This window comes from Dama dama, chromosome 10 (assembly GCF_033118175.1).
Source record: "Dama dama isolate Ldn47 chromosome 10, ASM3311817v1, whole genome shotgun sequence".
Lineage (NCBI taxonomy): Eukaryota > Metazoa > Chordata > Mammalia > Artiodactyla > Cervidae > Dama > Dama dama.
The window spans coordinates 41,244,242-41,264,908 of NC_083690.1; the positions used below are offsets into that span (position 1 = coordinate 41,244,242).

At 48.6% G+C, this 20,667-nt stretch overlaps 1 protein-coding gene across 4 annotated transcripts; it reads right to left on the reverse strand.

Annotated features, from left to right (window-relative positions):
- Nucleotides 1-597: 597 nt before the first annotated feature.
- CHST12 (carbohydrate sulfotransferase 12) lies at nucleotides 598-18,655 on the reverse strand. 4 transcript variants are annotated; one of them, XM_061153792.1, is made up of 2 exons: nucleotides 18,586-18,655; nucleotides 598-4,147 (listed from the first exon to the last, which is right to left on the reverse strand). In XM_061153792.1, the coding sequence occupies exon 2, from the start codon at nucleotides 4,072-4,074 to the stop codon at nucleotides 2,815-2,817; it is 1,260 nt and encodes a 419-aa protein (XP_061009775.1). In that variant the 5' UTR covers nucleotides 4,075-4,147; nucleotides 18,586-18,655; the 3' UTR covers nucleotides 598-2,814. The 4 variants fall into 4 exon arrangements, with proteins under 4 accessions (XP_061009775.1, XP_061009777.1, XP_061009776.1 ...); XM_061153794.1 differs by having other exon boundaries at nucleotides 18,550-18,641; XM_061153793.1 differs by having other exon boundaries at nucleotides 18,545-18,616.
- Between the last annotated feature and the right edge of the window lie 2,012 nt (nucleotides 18,656-20,667).

Below are 20,667 nucleotides of genomic sequence, written 5' to 3' on the forward strand. Positions count from 1 at the left end.
CAAAGTGGGGCCAATAATCCGTATAACTATGGATTCTGGTCCAGCCTGTGACTTCACAAGAACCTTCCAGGAAGCCCTGGCGCTTCCATCAATATGCCTTTTCCCAAATTAGACCTCCTTCTTTGGAAAGTCTAGTCTCACGGCAACTTTCCTCCTTGGAGTATGACACCCATGGACCACCCCAGGTCAGGAATGAAAGGGGCCCTCTGGCAAAGAGACTGGCACCCACTAGCAGAGTGCCCGGTGGGGACGGCTGGAGGAGAAGTGACGCACAGGAGGGGATTTCTGAAGACACGTTTGCCGGAGCCAGACCGGCTGTGCCCAGATCCTTCCCCTGCCTAACTGCGGGCTGGGCAGCAGACCCTGCCCAGGGCAGGACGGCCCTGCTCAGGCTGGTCTACCCCCCACAACGCCCCACGACAGCCCGGCGCGTCTCCCGAAGTGCTGTGGGAACTCCATGCTCTGGGAAACATTTCTGGAAGAATTTAGAACCCAAACATTTTTCAACCAAACCTTTTAGAAATCCAGACCACTTCCAAAGCTGACTGACTTTGAAACCTGACACTTTAAATCCACTTTTCGAATTTGTGCCCCAAAGTTTTGAAACCAAAGTATTCTGGAAACCTCCTGGAAGCAAGATACTCTGGGAGAAAACCAACTGAAATGGCAAAACTGTTTCATCTGGATTGTTTTTAAGCCCCCAATTTCTGTAAAGGGCTTTGAAGTAAGAGTGGTTTTGTCAAAGCCAGAGTTTCCGCTAGAATTTTCCTGGGAAGAAGCTCAGATGTTTGAACTGAGCCCACAGAAGTGCTTGCTTGTTCCTTAAGGACACTCATCTCGCTGTAAACAGGGGTGGTGTCCAGATCTCGGGAGGAGTCTTGGATCCCTCACTTCATACACTTCTTTCTCAAACTCTCCACCCAGCAGTCTGCTGCCTGATGCCGCTGCCCTCCAGCGACTGGGGTGGAAAAATCCATCCCCGAATCATGGCTCAGCCCATGTCTCCTCCAGCCCGCAGCTTTTCCCTTCTGGTGTCCAGGGGGCTGTTCGGCCTCAGAGCTGGATGAAGGGACACAAAGTACCGGCAGCCAGTGACCGTGGGGCCCAGGTGGGCAAGGTGGGGACTGTGCACGGATGAGTGCTTTGAAATCCCATCTCCCCATCCTCCAATCTCTCGCTGGACTTCTCTTCACCGTTTTCACTTCTCCGACAGGCCCAGTGGACACTGCTGTGCCCTGGGTCTGGGGGGGTGTGCCTTCCACTCCCTGCCGCCCCCACTGCCCCCACTCCTGGTGAGGGGCGCTGCAGGGAGCACGGGGCCACGTGGAGGCCGTGCTGGCGAGGGTGGAGGTGTGTGGGCTGGGGTTTGAACTTCACTCTTCCCCTGTTTTGGATGGGGCTGGAGCTGACCCTCCGTGTTCCCAGTCTGTAGATCCTCTTGCTCCGCGCACCGCTGCTGACCGTCGGGCCGGCACTGTGCCCCTGCCCCTCCGAGGGAGCTTTCTTCCCTTCAGAGGTCGGCGCCGCCCCACTCAAGCCCGCACCCGGCTGAAGTGTGCGCAGTCCCCACCGCAGCAGGGACGTTCTGAAGGCCTGGAGACCTAAGCTGTACTTCTCAGCTATACACTCCAGGCACAGCACACGTGCTGACAGTCCTGCCAGCCTCCCACCAGGACTGCAAGCTCTCACACTCAAAATCCGCCAAGTGCAGACGCAGGAAGACAGGCCGTGTTTGCCCATCACCGACAAAAGTCACCCAGCAGATCCTGGTCCGCGGGCATGATGGTGCCATCACCAAGAGCAGATGCCCTCCGGGTGGTGACCAAGACAGCCAAGTGGAATCACCTCCGGCAGGCCTGACGGGTGAAATCTGGTTCTCATCTAAAGCACTCAAGCAAAGGCAGGGACAAGTGCAAACCAGGGGTCTTCATTAACATCACCTCCGGATGATGCAAGACGAAATAATTCCCCAAAGAAAACACCCCAGCCCTCCTTTTTCTCATGGATCACCTAATCCCGGAGCTTCCCCACTGCCTCAGTGGTAAAGAACCCACTCGCCAAGCAGGAGACCCGAGTTTGATCCCTGGGTAGGGAAGATCCCATGGAGAAGGGAATGGCAACCCACTCCAGTGTTCTTGCCTAGAGAATTCTATGGACAGAGGAGCCTGGCAGTCCATGAGTTCACAAAGAGTCGGACACGACTGAACGACTAAACAACAAAAGAGCTTTCACTTTTGGAGGATGTGCTGCCCTTGCACAAATACAGGAAGGCCTGATGGTAAACTTAAGGTCCTCCTTTTTGCTGAAGACAACCAGGAACCCTCCCTTCCTGAAATCGAGGCCCTGAGGCCTAAGCGTGGGCCACAGCATTGCTCAGGGCCCCTCGTGAGCGTGTTGCCCCACCGGAAGAACCACAGTGCAGGCGGCAGGAGCAGGTATAACCTTTTACTCCACCACTTCCTTCTCCACTTTTCATATTAAATATCTGAAATATATTAATCTTAAAAAAACAATATTAACACAGTACTCAATGAATACAGGGAAGCAGTAAACAGTAAGTCTAGACTGCAAAACCATAGGTTATTTTACAAACTGGAGTGTGGGTGTGATCAGTTCCAGGTGTTTCCAGCGGGCTCATCAACCGAGCACTGTGGAATTCACACCAGGAGAGAAACGAAGCCGTAAAAAAATATATGTGGCAGGCCAGTGCTCCATCCTCTGGAAGATGGTCGCGGTACCACCGGCCCTTCCTTCAGGTTGAAAGGAACAACACAAGCACTTTTTTTTTGGTGTTCAGGATCTCCCCCAGCGCCTTCAGTCTCTAAGCAGATTTTCAGGTTTGGGGTAGCCGAAGAGAACAAAGTCTGCTTCGTAGAGTTTGTATAGCTGCTGCCTCCAGGCCAGGGGGATGTTGGCAAACCAGCCTTCCTCCCAGCTGCTGGCAGTCCTGTTGCGGTAACTCGGGGGGAACTGGAGCAGCCGGTCCACCTTGAGGAGCCGCAGCAGCTGGGCGGCGTCCTGGTCCAGCGTCTCCAGCTTGCCCACGAAGTCGTAGTCGATCTGGCAGGGGTGGCAGAGGCGGTGCACCTGCCGCCAGTGCTCGTTGAAGGGCGCCAGCTCCTCCGTGTGTGGGTCCAGCAGGTACTGGATGAAGTTGGCGAAGGACACCCTGAGCCCGGCGCTGAAGGCCTCGCTGACCGAGGCGGGCAGGCTGCTGTGGTTGGAGTACATCCTCAGCATGGGGACGGCGAACTTCTGGTAGAACTCCTCGTTCTCCAGCTCGAACTTGCTGCGGAAAGCCGAGATGAGGCGCACGAAGGGGTCGCGTACGAACAGGAACTTGGTGTACTTCTTCAGCTTAATCTTCATGAGGTGCCTGGAGAACTTCCCGTAGCGGCGCCAGAACTTGTTGAAGGTCAGGTGGGTGCTGGAGTTGTGGACGTACTCCCGGGGGATGTCCAGGGGGTCGCGGTAGGGCGTGCCCTGGTCTGAGAGGCTCTGGCTCAGGACGATCATCACGCGTTTCCAGTTGGTGCAGGCCACCTTGGGCACGTAGCAGTAGATGACCCCGTGGCGGTCGTCCACGATGAGGTGGTTCAGCTCGTAGTTGGGGATGTCATCGAAGGAGCGCTCCTTGGTGGGGAACACGAAGCTGGCGTTGGCACAGAACTCCCTCAGCACGCTCCTCCGCTCGGCCTGCCGCCCATCCGGGTCCGGACTCTGCTGGGCAGTGTGGCTGGACCAGTCGTAGCCCCTCACGCTCTCCTCCAGGTTGCCGAGCACAGGCTTGCTGGAGGCCGGCAGGGAGGGCTGCTCCACCCTTTTACCCAAAAGGGGGCGCTGCTTCTCCCTGACGAAGCTCTCCCAAATCTCGAGGCTGGAGGTGAAGACGTCCCCAGGCGCTGAATTGGGGCTGGGGAAGGGCTTCAGCACGTGCGGCCTGGAGAGGGACTTGTGCAGGTTGAAGTGGGTGGAGCCCATGTTGTCCCAGTACACGATGATCAGGAGGATCATGAACACAGACCCCAGGACCAGCCACAGGCGGAAGAGCCGGCTTTTGGTCATCGTGTCCATGGATGCAGGGGCCTTTCCCTGGACCCTTTCACTTCCACTTCCAGTAGAGACGCGACGCCGTGCTCTGAAGAAGCTGGAAGACAACAGAGGCCAAGTGAATGATTAAGGTCCTCTCCCAGCCTGCAGCCCAGATAGGATGGGTCTGCTTCTCCACCTCTTCACCCTCTGTGAGCTGAGTTTTGTGGGGGGCCCGGTGGGGGGTGTCAGCTTCCCCATGTGATGTGACCCCCTTGCCCCACCCCAAGCCCCTTCTGCTGCGGTCACATCATCCAAACGGACACATGAGCTGGGCCCTGTGAGAGGCCGACAGAGTGCGTGACCTGGGCAGGCTTCTGCCAGGGCTCAGCCTTCACCCCCACAGCACCGGTGGACGCCGGGGCCACCGGGAGCAGGGCTGCTCAGGAGGGAAGCCAGGTGTGTGCTGCGGCTTCAGCCCTGTGGAGGGCTGTCACATGGCAGAGGGAGCAACTTCAGAAGAGGAAACCAGAAACCGAGTCAAGCCCAAGGACGGAGTACCCTAACAACCGTACGTGGGCCCAGACCCAGAGCGGGCGGCTTTCTAAGCTGTCCAGGGCTTCTCTCACTGCGGACACCGGGCACAGAGGGATGGAGCTCATCCTGGGAAGTCCAAAGCAGAGTCCCGTGCTGAGCACACTCTGGGACAACTCCCAGTGTGCACCTGAGTCTACATTTCTAGTAGACTACGCACCTGGTATCCAACACATTTTCATTAGGCAGAAATTTGAGGACAATCTCTATTCACCTTTGCAGCTTTTGTTTACTCTTAATTCACTTTTTTTTTTAAATGGAAAAGTGATACATACTCATGGTAAAGACAGCAGCAGACTGTGGGGCTGGAAAAGACGCTCAAGAGTCCCTTAGACAGCAAGGAGATCCAACCAGTCCATCCTAAAGGAAATCAACCCTGAATATTCATCAGAAGGACTGATGCTGAAGCTAAAGCTCCAATACTTTGGCCACCTGATGCGAAGAACTGAAGCACTGGAAAATACACTGATGCTGGGAAAGACTGAGGGCAGGAAGAGGAGGGGGTGACGCAGGATGAGATGGTTGGATGGCATCACTGACTCAATGGACATGAATCTGAGCAAACTCTGGGATACAGTGAAGGACAGGGAAGCCTGGCATGCTGCAGCCCATGGGGTTGCAAAGAGTTGGACACAACTTGGCGACTGAGCAGCAACATATAATGACCACACATTATACAGGTAACAAGCACACCACAAAAACCATGAAACAGGGCTGCAGGTGAGGCATCGTGCTGTCTCCTGCGCAACTGCCGCTGGGACTTTAGCTGGCTCCTGGCGAGTGGGTGTGAGTGAGACAAGAAGCAGCAATACTGCAATAGCTTTCAATACCCTTTTAGTGGTAATGGTTATAATCACACACTTTTACAGCCTATTTTTAAAACTAGATCATAAGTACCCATGTCACTGAAGTTTTCAAGACCATCCCTTCTCAAGGATGTGCCAGGATGAACAGTTTATAAAGATGAAGATGAAACCATATTAAAAAAAAAAGTTTGCTACAGCCTGAGAAAGCAGCAAAGGGAAAAAGTAACTTAAGATGTCAGGTGATTTAAGAGACCAGTTTTCACTTTTAATATTAAGACCAACAAACAGAATAGAGGTGATGCTGAGCCACGGGCACATCTTGTGGACACAGGCACAGATCAGCCGCATGTTTATAATGCAAAGAACCACCTGGCCTGATGACCTAAATGCTTTATTTTTCAACCAAGAAGTAGTATATGCACATTAATAAATGCCAGTGCCTAAACCCTGACTCTCTTTACTAATAATTGCAAGGAAAAGACACGGTCACAGTCACAGACAAGACAAATTCTGTATTTGCACTTACATGAGGTTCCTAAAGGACTCAGATTCATAGAGACAGAAAGTAGAAGAGCCAGGGCCAGGGGCAGGGCCGGGGGTGGGGAGTCAGTGTTCAGTGGGCACAGTCTGAGTCTCGGATGATGAAGTCAGTGCTCACAACGGATGGTGGTGATGGCTGCACAAGAACATGAATGTGCTAATGTCACCGAGCTGTGCACTTAAACATGGCCAAGGTGGTAAGTTTCATGTTATGTGTATTTTACCACAAAGAAAACACTGGAGGAAGAAAAATGAATTAGAGCTGTAACAGTCGACTTGTGGAGGAATTTCCAAGAGGCAATGCTGCATGAATAAGGCAAATGTCGGACAGTGGGTAAAAACTAAAGCAAGGCCTAACTGTAGCAGTGAGCTGTCAGAAGCTGACCGCGGAGCCTGCTGCTGGGGCCACAAGTTACTTGCACAGTGCAAAAGCTCCACAGGCGACTCTACCTGCAACCTGTTTATTAAGCGAACACTAAAGTTCTAGAAATTTATAATTGGGGGTTACTGCACAAAAACAGGACAGGTCTTCTCCTTGGGACAGCGGAAACCCTGCACCTGGTTACTCACTGGGGAGACTGGTCCAGAAGCCCTGTCTCGCCCCGGAGTCCTGCCACGTCACAGCCCCTTGCAGCCCTTCTACACCACAGGGCTGCGTGCCTATACACCAAGTGAGGCAGTGCTGACCCATGAGGCTGAGGCCACAGTTCATTTTTAACATCACAGAACAAGGGCAATCCCTTGTGTTGTCATCGCTAACCTCAAACAAGCCACAAAAGCAGCGGTGGTGGAAACCCGCCGGGCTGTGCGCATTAAATGGCCTGTGAGAGCAGTCCTCTGGGAGGAAGGACTGTGGCTGCCTCAAAACATGCACGGAGACAAGTACACAGCCTCTTAGAACTGCGACGAGAGAGCAGAGAAGCAAACTGAGTCAAGACTATCACATAGCACTGCCAGCAACAAGCTTTACTTTTCAAAAGGGAGCAGGACATCTGGGAACTCCTGGCCCAGTGGCCTGGGCAGCTCAAGCCGGATAATCCAGGTAACACATCCCCATCCTCTGGGGGAGAGAGCAGAATGACGGGGAAAGCCAGGCTGAGAACCGACGTGCGTGCTCAGTCACTTCTGTCGTGTCCGACTCTGGGCGACCCCATGGACTGCAGTCTGCCAGGCTCTTCTGTCCACGGGACTCTCCCGGCAAGAACACTGGAGTGGGTTGCCATGCCCTCCTCCAGGGGATGTTCCTGACCCAGGGATCAAACCCGCATCTCCTGTATCTCCTGCATTGTAGGAGGATTTGCTGAGCCACTGGGGAAGCCCGCTGAGAACCAGGGACTGCTTCAAAAACATGTCAGAGAACAACAGTGACCACATAAAGTAATTTCTCATTCATAAAATAAGGGCATTATTTCTGAACATAAACCTGCCAGTATTTCAAAAAGCAGTCAACAAAAAGCCCCACCAGTTTTGAAGAAGCGGAGCAAGAAGAGCCTTCACAGAGGAAAGGCTCCACGTCGGTCTCCAGCTTTTGCCTCCAGCAACAGGACCAACAGCAAACTTGAGCTAGAAGTCTCATCCCTGGAGGGCTGGTTTTCTACTAAAGCAGAACACTGTGGCGAGGTAGAGAGTTTCTGGGCCCAAGGAGGGGCTGCTGAACATTTCTGCTCACACAGGCCAGGGTATGATGCCAGAGCAGACGTGGTCACCCCTGGAGGCAAGCACCCCAAGCAAGCTGGCTGCCCACCTACGGCTGCTGGTCTGAAGAAGCCGTCATGCCAACGACAGACAGGAGTCCAGGAAGATGGGGCAGTCCATGGCACAGAGCTGAGGGCCGACCTCCCTCACACTCAGGAGCATGTCACCCCAAAACCTCTGAAAGCAAGGGCCACGTGGCCAGACCCACATTCAGATGCATGTAAGGGCGTTTCCCACAATTTAATGGCAGAACAATACAGGAAGATCCAGCGGTGTGTGCTAATTTCACACGTCAACTTGACTGAGCTATGGCTGCACAGGTAGTTGGTCCCACATGCTGGCGTGTCTGTGAGGGTGACTGCATGAGATTCATGTTTGCATCGGTAGGCTGAGTAAGGCAGATGGCCCTCCCCAGCGTAGGTTAGCTTCACCCACTTTGGTGAAAGCCTGAATAAAACAAAAAGGCAAGGGAAGAGAGAACTCTCTCTCTCCACCTGACTGTCTTTGAGTTGGAGCATTGGTTTCCTGCTTCCAGACTCGGACAAATGCGGGAACCCTCACCACTGGCATTCCTGGTTCTCAGGTCTTCAGACTCAGACTGGAACACACCAGCGGCTCCCTGGGTCTGAACTCCTCAGCCTCCATGCCATGGGAGCCAATTCCTTGTGATAAATACACACGCAGACACACACACACCCCTTACTGGGGTTCTGTTTCTCTGGAGAGCCCTCACTGATATATGAATATTTATTTTGTCATTTGGACTGGGGTTTGTGGGTCTCTGTGTGTTTGTGTATTTACTACATATTATAGACACAAATGATCAAACCAGTGAGAATTAAACAGTGAGTGGTAATAAGTGGAAATTAATGGATCTGGTGTTGTGGAAAGGAATGTTAAATGCAGAGAATTTCAGCCAGTGTAGAATATCCAATACAAGTATTCCAGAGGGAGACGCTGAGATTGTTTTTTTCCCCCTATAGATATCTTGCTGTTCCAGCACCTGATTTGTTTAAAAAGACTGTTCTTTCCTGGTTAAATCACATTAGCACCTCTGCTTTTTTTTCCCTAAGTGAAGATTACTGAGGTATGATTTATACACAATAAAATGCACTCTTTTAAACTGCACAGTCTGATGAGTCTGGGCAAATGAACAGTGTTAAAGACACAGAACATTCCCATCATCCCCCAAAGTTCCTGCACCCTCCCCAATATCCAGCTCCAGGCAGTTGCCAATCTGTTATCTTCCCTGTAGTCCTGCCTCTTCTTAGAATGTCACAGAAATGGAATTACACAGGAAGCAGGTGCTTGGATTTGGTTTCCTTCACTTAACAAGATGCTTCTGAGACTTGTCTAAGATGTTGCTTGTGTCATGGCTGAATAGTACCTGCTATATGGATAAACCACTACCTGTTTATCCATTTACCAACCAACGAACTTTGGAGTTAGTTCTCTATTTTGGTTATTATGAAAAAAATTGATACCAACTTTTTTTGTATACAGACCAGTTTTTTTTTATGCTGAAACATTAAAAAAAAGTCAAAAAGATTGTATTTAAAAATATCAAGCCGATTTTTCACTTCCTGGAAGGTTCTATAAGATCCATAACAGCAGATGTTCTAGAATTAAGCTTAGGGATTCTATTTAAAGATGAATCAAACTGACCATCAAAATATGATATATGAATCTTAGATTATCATTTTTCAATTATAAAATTTTACAGGCTCAAGTGATTAGAGCAAGTTTGTGGGACACAAGGTTAATATACAAAAGTTAACCATTTTCCTATATATCGGCAATGAACAAGTGGAATTTGAAATTAAAAACACAATCCCATTTATTAGCACCTTCCCAAAATAAAATACATAGGTTTAAATTTAATATGTACAAGGTCTCTATGAGGAAAACTGAAAAATTCTGATGAATGAAATCATCAGAAGAACTAAATAAATGAAGAGATATTCTATGTGCAAACTGCTAAGGATAAGAAGACTCAATATTGTCAAGATGTCAGTTCTTCCCAGCTCCACCTACAGATTAATCCCAACCAAAATCCCAGCAAGTTCTTTGTGGACATCAACAAACTCTTCCTAAAGTTTGTAGGTGGAGGCAAAAGACCCAGAGTAGCCAACACAATACTGAAGGAGAAGAATAAAGCTGGAAGATTGATGCTATGAGACTTCAAGATTTACCACCAAGCTACAGTAATCAAAATGGTGTAGATTGGCAAAGAATAGAGAAATAGATCAGTGGAACAGCACAGAGAGCCAGAAACAGACCCCCATATAGCTAACTTATTTTTAACAAAGGAGCAAAGGCAATACAACGGAACAAGACAGTCTGCAACAAATGGTGCTGGAACAACTGGACATCCACATGTTAAAAAAAAAAAAAAGGAATCTAGACACAGACTTTACACCCCTCACAAAAATTAACTCAAAATGGATTAATAGACCTAAATGTAAAATGCAAAACTATTAAAGCTCCTAGAAGAAAACCTAAACGACCTTGCATATGGTGATACCTTTTTAGATATAACACCAAAGACATGAATGAAATTACTGTCCACACAAAGATCTGTACAAGAATGTTCATTGTGACTTTATTAAAAATTACTACAAATTGAAAACAACCCAGAGGTCCACCAACAAGTGAGTGAATCAACAAACTGGTATACTCATTCAGGAGAAAACTAACAATAATAAAGAATGAACCACTGATTCACACATCAACACATGCAACCACACAGATGAATCCTGCAGATATTACACTAAACAAAAGAACCCAGACACAAGAGTACATACCACATGATTTCACTTATCAAGTTTATAAAAGGCAAAATTAGTAACAGAAATCATCAACTGCCAAGGGACAGGGGGAGATGTGGGTGAGGGAAGTTTTCTATTCCATTGTCTGTAAGGGTGGTTACACAGGTGGGTATATCTGTCATGGAAGTTTACACTTAAAATGCGTGCCTTTTATTGCACGTAAATTATACCTCAATGCATTTGACTGCAAGGGGGAAAAATGTGAGCGGTCTTATTAATTCAATCTCCAAGAGTTAAAACTTTTCAGCATAAACTCTCTGCAACTAACCAGCTGTCACTTACTTCTACCATACAGGATAAAAACACCAGCACTGAAGTCCTACACACACATTTAGATATTGGGAAGAAAAGGACAAGAATTCTGAGGCCCAGTCCAGTCTCTGCTGAGTGGCCTGGGATATTTCTTTAAGTCTGAGTTTTACTTCTTTACCTATAAAACAAGAATAATCAAGGTCTTTCTGCTACTCAGAGCTACTGAGAGGATGACAATGAGAAAATAAAAAATAAATAAATAAAAAATTAAAAAAAAAAGAAAATGAGAAAAGATCAGCTAAATGTTTTGTAAACCAGTAAAGCATGTTCTTTAGACTATACCACTGGCCCTACTTATCTTTCTGTTTCATCTGGCTCTCAAATATAACATTATTTTTATTATTAGTCATGCTATCTATCAATATCCAGTTATTAGCAGAGAAGAATGTATGATTTTAATTAATTTTATAATAAAAAAACAGTAGCTAATATGCTTTCCAAAGTGTTGATATAAGGTCTGCATATCTGAAGTTATTTGATCTTCACTGTAATTTTGATAAGAGTTAGGGCAAAATAGCCAGGCAAGTTGCCCAACTGTGAACAGCTACCACTGCTCAAAGCTGGCATTTGACAACTGATTTTAGGGCCTACATTCCCAACTACTACACTCTACCAGCCTCTCAGGAAATACTTAATGTGGAATTAGTTGGTTTTTCTATGCACTCAAATTTTTATCACTTTTATTTCTGAGAGAATTCGCTTCTCCTTGTCCAAATAACCAACTTCTGAGCCTTAAATCAAATGACATGACCTTCATTAAGAAGTCCAAGAATGTTTCAAATTTTATTTATTTCTGCTACTAGCAAAGAGACCAGAAACTATCTACTTCTTATACAGCTTTGCAAACACTATATAAGGCAAATAATTCGCCATGGTTCTCATCACTGCAGTCAACAGAAATCTGGAAAGTTTGTTAGTGGAATCAACATTTACTCTCTGCACCCTCTATCACCCAGCCCTACACCTGATGCTCTGGTGCTGGATTAAAACGTCTACTGAAAGGTATATTTCCACTTCATGCCACCAGCACTGGGGGTTTATTTGCTTGTAACATTTACTTCACTTGTATTCAGTTAACCCTGAGAACTAAATCTGACAGCGTATCCAAATAAAAATAAGTAATAAATGGTCACATTGATGAGAACCAAAGGTTGATGTTCATCCCAGAAGACCTGAACGAACACTGAGCCAAACTTGGCCTTTGAAATAAAGTAACTTCCCACAGAGCTGGCCACAGCACAGACGGCCATCTGCTGACATTGATGTCTTCATCCCTGGAGTCTGAGCCCAGGGAGAGCCTCACAAGTAGTCAGGTTATTAAGGTAGGCACTCCGGTCCCATATTCCCAAATTAGATTTCAGGTTCTTGGGAGACAGGGATCATGTTTACCATTTCTTCTGTATTCCTCACAGGACTCAAATACTTGTTGCAAGGTACTTGACTTTGGAATCCAAAAAATAACTCATTTCCCAGAGTTAAGTCAATTCAAAGAAATTACTTCAAGGGAAAATAGATAATAAATTTCACTATGATTAGCTGAAAAACCTGACTAAGGGCTTTACTTTCTTAATATACGCAGACCCTAACCTTTCTCAGCCAGTTCTCACCTGCGTTACTCCAACAGCCTCCGACCTGGTCTCCCCACCTCTGCTCTCGTGTCCATATAATGTAGCCATGGTTATTCTGCCAAAAGTGAGATCACGTCATGGCTCTGCTCAAAACTCAATCACTGGGGTCCAATGTCTCCCATTTCCAGTCCTTACAATGGCCTGTGACAAGCCCTGCAAGACTGGGGTCCCACACCCCCATGCCTCTCACTCCCCGTCACTGGCCCCACTCAAGCCACAGTGGCCTCCTCACTGTCCACGCCCTGCACCAGCCAGGCTCCCACTGCCTGGACGGCTCACACCCAGGAATCCTGTGGCTCACCTCGGCACCTCACCGCATTAGCGAGGGCTTCCCTGATCACTCCCCACCCTGCCAGTCCATCCTCCATACCTGTTTCTTCTCCGTGTCATTTGTCATCACCTACTGAACTGCATATTAAATAGTCACTAGTATATTTGCTTACTGTCTATCTGGACTAGAATATAAACTTTAGAAGGGAGGTACTTAACCCTTCAAAGTTTGTCATAGTTGTAGTTTCAAGGCTATGAATAGTGCTTGGAATATTGAGCTAGATGCTCAATAAAGAGTTATTATGCTAACAAAAACAGATAAACATGACTGACTTCTGATTTCATAATTTCTGAAACTCAGTGATAGGTAAAGAAGAGATAATAATATTATCATTTCTACTTTTGGATATGTTTTAAATTCCTTTTGTTGTTAATTTTTCAGTCACTAAGTGGTATCTGACTGTTGACTGCAGCATGCCAGGCTTGCCTGTCCTTCACTGTCTCCCAGAGTTTGCTCAGATTCTTGGATCACAGCCTTGTCATGGCGAAGGGGCTTGCATAACTCAATGAAGCAATGAGCCATGCTGTGCAAGTCCACCCAACAGGTGATAGTGAAGAGTTCTGCCAAAACATGATCCACTGGAGGAGGGAATGGCAAACCACTCCAGTATTCTTGCCACAAGAACCCCATGAATCAAATTCCTTAACAAGTTAAAAGAAAAAAGCTAAAGATAGCACCAAATCTCTGATATGGGACCACAGCCAAGAGACAGGATACTGAGAACAATAACAATAATGGAGAGGAAATAAGAACAAGTAAACTCTCCCCATAAGAAAGAGCCTGGTGAGTGATCCAGCTGCACACAGAACACCCAGAGTCTGGCCTCTTCTTTCATTGGAGTAGGAAGCTTACTGCTTTGTCTTTATTTTGATCAACATTATGTCTGTATGTTAAAGGATTACATCATCACCAGAGTTAACTATAAACACAGCCCCCAGTCCCTGCTTTCCTGTTACCCACCTCCATCTTTCTTATTTGTTTTTGGCCACGCAGCATGTGCGATCATAGTTCCTTGGCCAGGAATCAAACCCGTACCCCTGCAGTGGAAGCACAGAGTCTTAACCACTGGACTGCCAGGGAAGTCCCTCCCTCATTCTTAGCTGTCTCTTTTGGTGTTACCACCTGCCTCTAAGTAATTGCCCTGGGCGATAATCGAATAGTTCAGCTTGGGCATCATCCACTGACTTCCCCAAATAGTGGCAGGCGGCAGGCAGAAATGTAGTCTTTCTTTCCTCCATCAGCCCTTCAAACAACCATGCCACGCTCATCTCCACGCCTCCTCCATACAGGCATATCATCATTTTAATGAGAGCGATATTCAATGTTTACATAAAGTATTACCGTTGCGCAAAGGCTATTCACAGCAAAGCCTTGCAGTACACCATAATTATTTTTCTTTCCTGCACAACAGCTTATTTTCCCTGGAACTTGTTAATAGTCTCATGCTTTCATTTGCTTTGTTTTCTATGTACTTATCACTACTACAACCCCAACTCTGCCAACTGTCTAAATCTCCTCTCCAGATGTTTCAGAGCACCAGGGACCCGGTCTTTCATCTTCCCCACAAAATCCCTTTGAGGAAACATAGAGGCTCAAGTCATGAGATACCTGCTCTCCCTACCCAGTGCCTGGCTTGGCTGGTATCCCAGCTTCTCCACCTACCCAGCAGATTCTTTTCACCTTTTCTCTGAGGATAATTCTGTCTCCTCTAGTTCTGACTTTCCAGATTCCCCACCTTATTCTGGGAAAGTATGCTTGCCAGTCATTTCTTTAAAATACATGAGAGACAAATTTTTGGAGCAAGTGTGAAAATATCTTTATTCTACCCTTCTTTGCCTGATTTTAGAATTCAAGGTAAAATACTTCCCTTCAGAATTTTGAAAGCAATGCTCTCTTGCCTCCTAGCTTCCAATGCTCCTGTAGATGGTTCCCAAGCCATTCTGCTCCATCCTATGTTGACCCGTTGGTGGCCTGTCTTTGTTCTTTCTCTAGAAGTCAACACAATCTCCTTAGTCCAGAGTTCTGAGATTTCACAGCAGTGTGCCTTGGAGAGAGTGTGCATGGTTTCTCTCCATGTGAACTCTCACCATGGAAATTCTGCAACACACACCTTCAGATGCACTTTCTTTTTTTTTTTTTTTCAGATGCACTTTCAAATAAACTCCTTGCTTCCAAACTCTCACTAGTCACTACCAGAAATTCAGTATTCCTCCCTATACAAACTTGCTCCCCACACTCTGAATATCCAAATTGGGAACTGAACAGACGAGGTGAGTGAACCTGCATTTTCATCTGTGGTGCTGGTCACTCAGTGGGCCCCTTCGAAGGAGGAAGTTTTGGTTTTAGGATTTACCTTATACTTTTGTGGATGATTTTATCCCATTTTATTTCTTGCTGAAACTCTTACTATGTAAACCGCCTAATATGACCATTTAATTTTCTTTTTTCTCTCATTTTCCTTCTCTTTTTGCTGTTGTTCTATTTCCTGAGCTGTCAACTTCTTCTTCACTTAACTGAGCTTTTTATTTCTTCCACTGTATTTATACACATGAGTCATCTTTTTGGATTTCTGAATGCTCTTTTAAAACAAAAAAAATCCTAAATCCTCTGTGGTGACCTCTTCCTAAATGGAAAGGAAACCCAAGTAAAAAGGGGATAGATGCATAAGTGTGGCTGATTCACTTTGCTGCACAGCAGAAACACAAGACAGTAAAGCAACCAGACTCCAATAACATACACAAAAAGAGAGCATCCTGTTCTTGCCTACTGATGAAATGTTTTCCATCTCCATGTGTGTATTAGTGGCAGTATGCTTTCTAAGTTTTCTTCCGGCATACTCTCTACTGCTTCCAAGTGTGTGTTATGATCTCTGTCTTCCCAATCAGAGGTTTCTTCACTTGTCCCTGGTTATCCAGTCCTATTTAAGGGGAAGGGGATTAAAAGAACCTGGAAGCTTTGGACTCTAGAAGGGAGTTATTTTTATTAACTATGAACTTTGTTAGTGAGTGATCCAATTGGGCCTCCTTACTGTGGGCCCCTGATGTCATTATTTTTAGATCCTTTCTCAGGCTACTCACTTTCCCCAAAGATTCTTCCATTCTCCTACCTGGAAGAAGTACCAATTGATAGTATTCTGGGAGCCACACAGGCTCCATTCACTTCATCCTCTTGTGTTCTGTCCACCCCTTCTTCCCCATTCAACTACACCCACTTTTTCCTATTCCTCTCTGAAATGCAGTTCTCTAAACAGTTACAGAAACCACCACCTTGGTTAAGTCCAGGAAGTGCTGAGTTACTGAGTCAGTTATCATTAAGCACATCTGCTGGCAAATGACTGGTGAAGGATGAGCTTGGCTGCAGCCACAGACCCACTAAGTACTCTGAAACTAGTCACTCCTCTCTGAAGAAAAAGAAAAAGAAACAATCTAAAAACTGAAACTGAAGATGTTAGTTTTAAAAAACTACAAACTAGCAGCATTTGTTTCAGTATTATCAATATCCTGTCTCTTATCCAGGAATGGCACTTTAACCTGAGACCTTTCTGGAAGAGAACCACCCACTAGCCTTAGTGACCATGCAGTAATGACAGTAAGCTGCATTTCCTCTGGCAACCATCCAACGTGCTCCTCTTCTGCCATCCCCCAGGATTCCCTCCCGGGGCACATTCTTTCTCTCCAAGAGCACATCTCACCCAGGACGGCCCACAAATACCGTAAATTTCACAAGTCCAAAAATCAAATGCATTTTAGCCCCTTCCTTCTCCACATGTGCTCCAGTATTCCCTAGCTCAGGTACCGGCCCCTCCTCAGCACCCACATGAGACATCCTGGTTACTTCTGCCTTTTTCCTTTCCCTCTCACCACATCCCACAGAGTGCTGTCGTAGTGTCGACTCTCCTGCTTCTTTCAAGCTGACGCCCTTCTTGACTCTCAGCCACCGTTCTGACCCACGCCCCCTACAACTGTACCCAATTTAGTCTCCATCTCCTGATACCCTGGACCCATTTCTCTGTTCTCACTAGGGTTACTTCTCTAAAACACATCTTTCACAGCCCACCCCAAACCTTGACTATCCCTCACCAAGAGGATAAAGTCCAAGCTCCCTGGCAAAGCATTCAAGGCCCTTCGATCAGAAACCTCTTTCTGGCCTTAGCTTGCATTTCAATCCTCAAACCCCATCCTCCAATCAACACAGGGGGCTCACTGCTCCCTCCCGTCAAACATTCCATTCACTTCCTCGTTTTCACACACCCTGGAATGTTCTCCCCAAACTTCACTCATCTCTCAAGGCCCAACTCCTGTCATCTCCACTATGGAAAACTTCTGCAACACCTAACAACGAGTTTAGCTGCTCCCTCTTTCTTCACACTTTGTAAACACCTAGATGACAACATTAATCGCAGGGTGTTACAGTCAGGCTAGCCATATTACCAGCTTCTAGCCCTACTTGGCATCTTACAAAGGATGAGAGGCTCACTGTTTGCTCAGATGATGAAGGAGGTGCACACCGAGTGACAGCGAACAGCCCTGCTGGCTTGAAAACACCAGCCCAAAGTCTTAGAAACCATCTGGCAAGAAAACGAAACATCCATGCGTTTCCATGCAGGCACTCTCTATATTCTCAGCAGTGCTACCTTCAGGCAACAATTTCCTGGGTGTTAGCTGACACGTCTGTGGTACTCGTGTTGCAATATATAAGTGCATCAAATCAACACTCTGCACATCTTAAACTTACACAATGCTACATCAATTATACTTCAATTTTAAAAAATCTTCCTAGTATCTCCTTTCTGATCCTGACACCAGCCCTGTCTTACATTCCCAACACCAGATGTTCACAGAGAAGGGCTAGACTGTGTCCTGGTTTGGGGGCAGGTGAGGACCAGCTGAGCGGCTTCTCAGCTGCCCCCTGCCTGGACCCACACATTAGGGGACAGTATCCTTAGAGATGCGCTTGCATCCACTCTCCCCCAATCCACATTCTCATTCATCCCAGGTCTCCCGAGTCTCTCCGGCGTCGAATCATAAAATAAATAATTCAATAATCACAGGAACACTATGGCTTGTTGTGCTCCGCGCCAGACGGCACCTCGGCTCCAGCCAAAGGCTCGCCGGAGATGTCTTGGTGGCTGCGAGCCCAAGTGGAAGATATAAGTCCTACTGTTCGCGACTAATACATGGCTTCCTCGCGCTGTTTCTGGAGCAAAGGCTCATCTGAGTGGTGCTCTTCCAGGACGCGCCCGCCTCCGCCAGGGCTGCAGTTCAGGCTGGCGGTCAGCGGGACGGGGGAATGCCCGCGGCCTCGGATGGCCCAGGGCATTGGGCGGGCCCCCCCTGCAAGAGGCTGGTGGAGGGACGCGTGCGCCCGGGGCGCCCGGCCCCGCGCCGGAGCTCCGAGCGCCTGCTCCCGCTCCAAGCTCCCGACCAGCCCGATGGGGGAAGCCGAAGACTCTCCGGCGGCCGCTGCCGCCGCCGCCGCCGGCCCCATTCAGGATCGATGCCCAGCAGCCAAAACGGGCGGGGGCCAGCCCCGACGGCAGGAGTTGACCGGCCGCGAGCTCCAGCGCCCGGTCCAGGTCTCTTTCACCCCCGCAGGACTGGGGCTCAGAGACGGTGCGAGCCCGGCCAAGGTCACACAGCGACGGCGCGGGGGCTCGGCCCGGGGCTGCGCTGGACCTGCCCCGGTGGCTGAGGGGGCAGGACCAGCCCCGGCTCGCCGGCGCCACCCAGGCCCCGCGCCCCTCGCCTCACCTCACCCTGCACCCCTCATTTCGCCGCTCACCTCACCTCGCGTGCCCCTCACGTCCCCTCGCATCACCTCACCTCGCGCCGCAGCTCGCGCCTCCAACGCCTCGCGACCGGCGGCGCCTCTCGACACCGCCTCTCCACCGGCCCCGCCCCCTGCTCCTCCTCTCGCGAGAAGTCACGGCCGCGGAAGGGCCGGGGAGTCTGAATCGCACCCCCACGCAATGCGCCTGCGCCTTCCGCACCGCCCCCGGGCCTCCCCAGCCCCTGCCATGTGGCGCCGTATTTACGGCTCGGAGCGACCCCGCCCCCGGCCGCCGGGAGCCCCGCCCCCTTCCCAGCAGCCAATCCTGTGCGGCCGGGCGCTCGAGGCCAGCGCGCTGCTGCAGCCGCTCCGGACCTCCCGGCCAGCACCTGCTGTCTCCTGTGCTGGCTCGCTAGCAGCGACTGCCTGCAGAGCATCCTTATGGCAGGCCCTGTGTGGCCTTGAGCAAGTGACTGAACCTCTCTCTGCGGTTGTCTCTACGTCCATCAGTAGGGCCATGACTTCGTCCTGCAGGGAGCTAGCGAGACTCAAATGTATGGTGCTGAGCGAGGTTCCCGACGCATCGTCAGCACTCCCCTCGTGGTTCTTACTGTTTTTGTTTTTTTTTTTAGTTGGGGTAAAAATACACATGACATATTGCCTCTAACCATGTTTAGTGTATCACGGGGCAGTAAGTGCATTCATATTTCGTGCAACCGTTTCCAGTGTTTGTCCCCGAGACTTTTACGGTCAGCTGTTCATGGTTCCTCCGGGTGAATGAGTTGCCTTCTGATGAAGCCATGTCTCATTCAGTCACTCGGCGGTGAGGTCCCGCTGCCGGGCCCTGGAAGCGGGGGAGTGAAGGAGACAGGAAATTATCTTATTTACATATTTATTTATTTATTTATTTTTGGCTGTGCTGGATCTTCCTTGCTGTGAGGGTTTTTCTCCGGCTGCGGGCCAGGGGAGCACTACTCTTCAATGCAGTGCGTGGGCATGTCATTGCGGTGGCTTCTTGTGTTGCGGAGCCCTGGCTTTAGGGGAGAGGACTTAAGCAGTTGCAGCACGTTGGGCTCAGTAGTTGTGGCTCCTGGACTCTAGAGCACGGGCTATAAGCCCCTGAGTGGTGGCTCACCGGTTTAGTGGCTCCACAGCCTGCGGGATCTTCCCAGATTGGGGGTGGAACCGGTGTCTCCTGCTTTGGCAGGAGGATTCTTTACCACTGAGCCACCAGGGAAGCCCAGGCCTGCCCTGTTTGAAAAACAAAAACCAGACTGAGACTTCTACTCCTGCAGCCAGCCCCTTCTCAGCTCAGCTCTCAAAGCAGGGGTCTCTGCACACCCTCCATTTCCCCTCATCCTACTCCCTGGAAGAAGGTTTCCTCCAGGAGGCAGGCGCCAGCCAAGCAAAGACGGGAGCACCCAGGGAGATGCAGAGATGCTGGTTAAGTTGCATTTCTGCAGTCAGTCAGGAGGTGACGGGTAGGTCTTTTTATCAACAGGGTTCAAAACTTAGATATGTCACCCATGTCATCTTGTCTGTGTGTTAGCTTCCTGTGGTTGCCGTAACAAAGTACCACAGACTGGGTGACTTAAAAGAAAACTGAGATTTAATCTCTCTCGGTCTGGAAGCTGGAAGTCGGAGATCAAGATGTCGACAGGCTGAGTTCCTTGCCTCATGCACGCTGTCTTCTCTGTGTCTCTTCACATTAACTTCCCTCTATGTGTGTCAGTCTCTGCATTTAAATTTCCCCTTTTAATAAGGACAGTCACATTGAATTAGCACCGTCCTAACGACTTAATTTTAACTAGACTTCTTATAGATACGAGGGGTTAGTTAGGACTTTTAGGTACCTTTTGTTGAGAGGGACACAATTTAGCCCATACCAGAATTTGTCAAAAATTACAGAGTGAGCTGGCTTAAAATGCTGTTTCCTGTTATGTACCTATTAGAATACATAATATAGAATATCTATAGAATGATTAAAGCAAATTTTTAAAACATTACAATACTCCATGCTGGCCAGGATGCAGAGCGGCTAGAACTCCCCTGCATTGCTGCTGGGAATGCAAAATGGCTCGACTGCGTTGAAAACCAGTTTGGCGGTTTCTTTTTTTTTTTTTTTTTGATGCCCA

Excerpts from the sequence above, each read along its gene's own strand:
- CHST12 (XM_061153792.1), bottom strand. The coding sequence starts at position 4,074 with ATGGACACGATGACCAAAAGCCGGCTCTTCCGCCTGTGGCTGGTCCTG.